General features: G+C 38.3%; 1 protein-coding gene across 2 annotated transcripts in view; it reads right to left on the bottom strand.

The window, feature by feature from the left end:
* PTPN4 (protein tyrosine phosphatase non-receptor type 4) overlaps positions 1–6,603 on the bottom strand; it is a 222,437-nt gene that overhangs the window by 36,255 nt on the left and 179,579 nt on the right. For both annotated transcript variants that reach the window (XM_023724688.1, XM_004389685.1), the window contains 3 exons: positions 5,657–5,823; positions 4,451–4,541; positions 3,960–4,021 (listed from right to left, as the gene is read on the bottom strand). In XM_023724688.1, coding sequence (XP_023580456.1) covers positions 3,960–4,021; positions 4,451–4,541; positions 5,657–5,823 — 320 coding nt within the window. The remainder of the gene's footprint in view (positions 1–3,959; positions 4,022–4,450; positions 4,542–5,656; positions 5,824–6,603) is intronic.

Below are 6,603 nucleotides of genomic sequence, written 5' to 3'. Positions count from 1 at the left end.
CAGTAAGTGCTTCAAGTCCTCTTCACTTTCAGCAAGCAAGGTTGTGTCATCTGCATAACGCAGGTTGTTAATGAGTCTTCCTCTAACCCTGATGCCGTTCTTCTTCATATAGTCCAGCTTCTTTGATTATTTCCACAGCATACAGATTGAATAGGTATGGTGAAAGGATGCAACCCTGACGCTCAACTTTTCTGACTCTAAACCATGCAATATCCCCTTATTCTTTCCGAACAACTGCCTCTTTATCTATGTACAGGTTCCTCATGAGCACAATTAAGTGTTCTGGAATTTCCATTCTCTGCAATGTTATCCATGATTTGTTATGATCCACAGAGTCGAATGCCTTAGGATAGTCAAGAAAACACAGGTAAACATCTTTCTGGTATTCTCTGCTTTCAGCCAGGATCCATCTGACATCAGCAATGATATCCCTGGTTCCACAGCCTCTTCTGAATCTGGCTTGAATTTCTGGCAGTTCCCTGTCGATGCACTGCTGCGGCCACTTCTGAATGATCTTCAGCAAAATTTTACTTCTGTGTGGTATTAATGATGTTGTTCAATAATTTCTGCATTCTGTTGGATCACCTTTCTTGGGAATAGACATAAATATGGATCTCTTCCAGTTGGTTGGCTAGGCAGCTGTCTTCCAAATTTCTTGGCATAGACGAGTGAGCACTTCCAGCACTGCATCCATTTGTTGGAACATCTCAATAGATATTCCGTCAATTCCTGGAGCCTTGTTTTTCACGAATGCCTTCAGTGCAGCTTGGACTTCTTCCTTCGGTACCATTGATTCCTGATCACATGCTACGTTTTGAAATGGATGAACGTTGACCAATTCTTTTTGGTATACTAACTCTGTGTATTCCTTCTATCTTCTTTCGATGCTTCCTGTGTTGTTTAATATTTTCCCCATACAATCCTTCACTGCTGCAACTCCAAGACTTGAATTTTTTCTTTAGTTCTTTCAGCTTGAGAAATGCCAAGCGTGTTCTTGCCTTTTGGTTTTCTATCTCCAGCTCTTTGCACGTCATTATAATACTTTACTTTGTCTTCTCGTGCTGCCCTTTGAAATCTTCTGTTCAGTTCTTTTACTTCATCGTTTCTTCTTTTTGCTTTAGCTACCTGAACTTCAAGAGCAATTTTCAGAGTCTCTTCTGACATCCATTTTGGTCTTTTGTTTGTTTCCTGTCTTTTTAATGACCTCTTGCTTTCTTCACATATGATGTCCTTGATGTCATTCCACAACTGTTTGGTCTTCGGTTATTAGTGTTCAATGCGTCAAATCTATTCTTGAGATGGTCTCTAAATTCAGGTGGGATATACTCAAGGTCATACTTTGGCTTTCGTGGACTTGTTATAATTTCTTCAGTTTCAACTCGAACTTGCATATGAGCAATTGATGGTCTGTTCCACAGTCGGCCCCTGGCCTTGTTCTGACTGATGATGTTGAGCTTTTCCATTGTCTCTTTCCACAGACGTAGTCAATGTGATTCCTGTGTATTCCATCTGCGAGGCCCATGTGTATAGTCATCATCTATGTTGGTGAAAAAAGGTGTTTGCAACGAAAAAGTCATTGGTCTTGCAAAATTCAATCATGTGATCTCCAGCATCATTTCTATCATCAAGGCCATTTCCAACTACCGATCCTTCTTCGTTTCCAACGTTTGCGTTCCAATCACCAATAATTATCAATGCATCCTGATTGCACGTTCGATCAATTTCAGGCTGCAGAAGCTGGTAAAAATCAATAATAGATGTATTATCTGGTCTTCCTTGTAGGTGTACGGATATTATCCTATCACTGACTGTTGTACTTCAGGACAGATCTTGAAATGTTCTTTCTGACACTGAGTGTGACAACATTTCTCTTTAATTTGTCTTTCCTGGCATAGTAGACCATATGATTGTCGATTCAAAATGGCAATACTAGTCCATTTCGGCTCACAAATGCCTAGGATATCGATGTTTATGCATTCCATTTCATTTCTGACGACTTCCAATTTTCCTAGTTTCATACTCTGCACAATTCACATTCCGATTATTAAGGGATGTTTGCAGTTGTTTCTTCTTGTTTTGAGTCGTGCCACATCAGACAATGAGGGTCCTGAAAGCTTGACTCCATCCACGTCATTAAGGTTGACTCTACTTTGAGAAGACAGCTCTTCCCCAGTCGTCTCTTGAGTGCCTTCCAACCCGGCGGGCTCATCTTCCAGCACTGTATCAGACAACGTTCCTTCCGCTGCTATTCATAAGGTTTTCACTGGCTAATTCTTTTCAGAAGTAGACTGCCGGGTCCTTCTTCCTAGTCTGTCTTAGTCTGGAAGCTCAGCTGGAACCTGTCCGCCATGGGTGACCCTGCTGGTATCTGAATATCAGTGGCATAGCTTCCAGCATCACATCAACATGCAAGCCCCCACATTACAACAAACTGACAGACATGTGGGGGCCTTAAAATAGAGTCAATATTAATGACGTGGATGGAGTCAAGCTTTCGGGACCTTCATTGGTTGATGTGGCATGATTCAAAATGAGAAGAAACAGATTCAAACATCCATTAATAATAGGAACATGGAATATATGAAGTATGAATCTAGGAAGATTGGGAGGTGTCAAAACTGAAATGGAACATATAAAGATCAATGTCTTAGGCATCAGTGAGCTGAAATGGACTGGTATTGGCCGTTATGAATCAGACAATCATATGGTCTACTATGTCAGGAAAGACAAATTGAAGAGGAATGGCGTCACACTCAATGTCAGAAAGAACATTTCAAGATCTATCCTGGACTACAGTGCTGTCAATGATAGGATAATATCTCTTGTCTTAGTCATCTAGTGCTGCTATAACAGAAATATCACAAGTGGATGTCTTTAACAAACAGAAGTTTATTCTCTCACAGTCTAGTAGGCTAGAAGTCCAAATTCAGGGCACCAGCTCCAGGGGAAAGTTTTCTCTCTGTCGGCTCTGGAGGAAGGTCCTTGTCGTCAATCTTCCCCTGGTCTAGGAGTGTCTCAGCACAGGGACCCCGAGTCCAAAGGACACACTCTGCTCCTGGCACTACTTTCTTGGTGGTATGAGGTCCCTCTGCCTCTGCTTACTTCTCAAGATACAACCTAATCCTGTAGATTGAGTCCTGCCTCATTAACATAACTGCTGCTCATTCTGCCACATTAACATTATAGAGGTAGGATTTACAACACATAGGAAAATCACATCAGATGAAAAAATGGTGGATGTATGGGGGCAAAGGTGGGGGTATTGGTTAAATAAGATTGGTTACTAGTTGGTAATTGTTGAAGTTGAGCGATGGGTATATGAAGGTTCATTTTAAGTTTTCTCTACCTTTTTATGTTTGAAATTTTCTATATTACATAGTTAAAAAAAAAGTAAGTAATGGTTCTTTTTTTTTTCTGGATGGAAAAAAAAAAACCCTCTTTACAAAGATGTATTCTTGGCCCAACCCATTAACTGGATAATCTGTTTTATCACCAATGATTTAAAAAGTCACCTCTATCATAAACAAAATTCTAGTATTTATTTGAGTCTATTTCTGGATTAGAAGGAGCCTTGGTGATGCAACGGTTAAGCGTTCATCTGCTAACTGAAAGGCTGGTAGCTTAAACCCATCCAGCGGCTCTGCGGGAGAAAGACCTGGCAATCTGCTCCCATAAATATTACAGCCTAGAAAACCCTATGGGGCACTTCTACTCTGACACATGGGATCACTATGAGTCGAAAATCAACTTGACAGCGCCTAAAAACAACAATAACAACATTTCTGGACTATTCTATATCAGTGGTATATTAATATGCCAGTATCAAACTATTTTCTCTAATATTATTTTTATATTATTTTAGTTTTTGAAGTTAGCCTTTTAATAAAAAAAGAATTAATCTCAAAGTTTAAAGTAGCCTCTTTCATTCCAAATGGAAAGTTATAATAAAACAAACTTACATTTATATAATTTGCATTGATATAGTCTTCATTACCCTTTAAAATGACCCGTGTAGCATCATCTGAAAAAAAAAAAAAAGTTCAAAACTAAGAATGCTTTTTTTTTGTATTGTTGTGCTTTAAGTTTACAATTCAAGTTAGTCTCTCATATAAAAATTTACACATATGTTGTTATATGATCCTAATTGCTCTCCCTATACTGTGACAGCACACTTCTCCTTTCCACCCCAGATTTCCCCTGTCCATTCAATCAGCTCCTGACCCTCTCTGCCTTCTCATCTCACCTCCGGACAGAAGCTGCCCATTTAGTCTCTTGTGTCTACCTGAGCTAAGAAGCACACTCTTCATGAGTATCATTTTATGTCCCAGAGTCCAGTCTAATCTTTGTCTGAAGAGCTGGCTTTAGGAATGGTTTTAGTTAAAACTAAGAATGCTTTAATAAAGTTACGTTAAAAGATTAAACTCAACATTCAGAGAGAATGAATACTTACAAGGCGAAATATCTCTGTATCTATTTTTGGAAATGTTCTGAGGTAATTTTGCACAAGACATTGTCATTCCAGGTTTTTTCCGATATAGTTGCTTAAAAGAAAAAAAAAGTATAAGAGGAGACCAGGAAGCCATCGACAATTTCTGTTTTGTTTCTCGGACTTGTTTCTACGCTAACACGAAACAGGTTTTTTTCCGTTGAACACCTCATTTGTAAAGTGACATACCTTAGGCCAGTAGAGTACTGAATCAGATTTGCAAAGCTGAATTTTGCATAATTTCTGACATGAATTATACATAATATTTTGAAAAATGGTAAAACAAGTGAAAAAAAACCTGAAGTTTTAAATGGCAAATCTGTAGAAAATACTTAGCTTTCATCTACTTTGGAGATGTTTACAGTATATGAACCAAGAACTTTTTATAAGAAAAACTGACATGCATTAAATGTTTTATTGTGACCAAAACATATCTGTAATATGCACTTCAGTGCAAGTAATAAAAATAGCCACCTTCATTAACAAAAATTAGAGAAGAACTAAATATGACAAGATATGACTTCTCAATACAGAAGAGTTATTTTCTTTTAACTCAGAATTTTTAAGTCTACAATAGCTTATATTCATCTTCTATCTTTCCTAAAAACTATTTTAATAACAGCCAGAAAAATTTAGTTTGATGACATATGTATAAAATTTCCTTAACCCTCTCTTTTTAAATAGAAATTATTTATATAACCATAACCAGCACTTCGGGGCAATTTTAAAAAAATTACATGTTAAACTACAGCAAATATAATTATTTCTCAGAATTACCTTATCATTAGTTTATAAGTTATTATAATAACTTAGTTCATAAGTTATGAAGGATGGTAGATTAGTTAGTTAAAAGACCATGAAGGTAAACCACCTATGTGAGACCAAATGGTCAACAATTACTTTAAAATAAAGATGAGAATTAAAGGGGGCGGGAAACTAGATTAACGGAGAAGTGAACAACCGGAACGGAGATAATGAGAATGTTCACACATTGTGAAGAATGTAACCAATGTCACTGAACAACCTGTGTAGAAATTGTTGAATGGGAACCTAAACTGCTGTGTAAACCTTCACCAAAAATACAGTAAAATATTATTTAAAAAACAAAAAATCATGAAACCAATTGGCGAATATGTACAAACACCTTTTCTATATAGTGGTATTACTTACATCAAATTGTGTCAGGACTGTTCCAGTGATAAGCCCCTCAGCTAGCTGGATCATTGACTCCCGTAGGGAATGGTCATCCTGATGGACACTATCTAGTGGGGCTTTCTCAGGAATGTACTGGAAGTCCGGCTCACTTTCCAGCTTTTCTTCCACTACATCATATACAGCTAAAAACAAAAACATCACATGGAAATCTTAATGAACTGGTGACATGAATTTACCAGATATGTCCTTGGGTTTTGTGCCTGAAAAAATTATTTATGTATCAAGAGTCACAGCAGATCTGAGCTTGATGTCCCTGTGCAGAGACAGAGGGTGGCTACGGAGTTGAAAAGCTTTGCTCTACCTTTGAAGAAAAATAAGGTTCTTGGCAATGTGGCTGGAAATGTCTATAACTTGGAAAAGCCATTGAAGAAAAAGGGGAGTTGCTGATAAGCAGTTCTGAACAGACCTGCCTTTAACGCTTGCAGAACCTATAGCAAAAGTACAAATAGAGGTTCATATACCATGTGTTTAAATGTGAAAAATTACAAATAAATTCAACAGAATGCTAAACAAAGTATTTTCTATCCCCCTTCTTGACAAATATATTTTCAAAACAATGTGGGAGGCCAGATTTCAACTGAGAATTTTAGCTCAGAATTTATTATCATGGTTGCATGCACAGAGTCAGACCCTAGACTCTAGCTTGTAGCCCATTCTGCTTCTCGTCCCAACCTCAGCTTGTTTTTTAAAATGTGGGGCTCTATAAACATATGTGTGAACATCCTGGCCCATGTGCAACTTCCATCTATAACCCTCTGCAAATTGCTGCCTCTCAGCTGCCCCTTGGGCCTAGGGGTCCATATACCATGTGGTCCACCCTTGGGCCTAGGGGTCCATATACCATGTGGTCCGCCCCTTGGGCCTACGGGTCCATGTACCATGTGGTCCGCCCCTTGGGCCTA

This window comes from Trichechus manatus, unplaced genomic scaffold, assembly GCF_000243295.1.
Source record: "Trichechus manatus latirostris isolate Lorelei unplaced genomic scaffold, TriManLat1.0 scaffold00255, whole genome shotgun sequence".
Lineage (NCBI taxonomy): Eukaryota > Metazoa > Chordata > Mammalia > Sirenia > Trichechidae > Trichechus > Trichechus manatus.
This window is presented reverse-complemented; position numbering and strand designations above follow the sequence as displayed.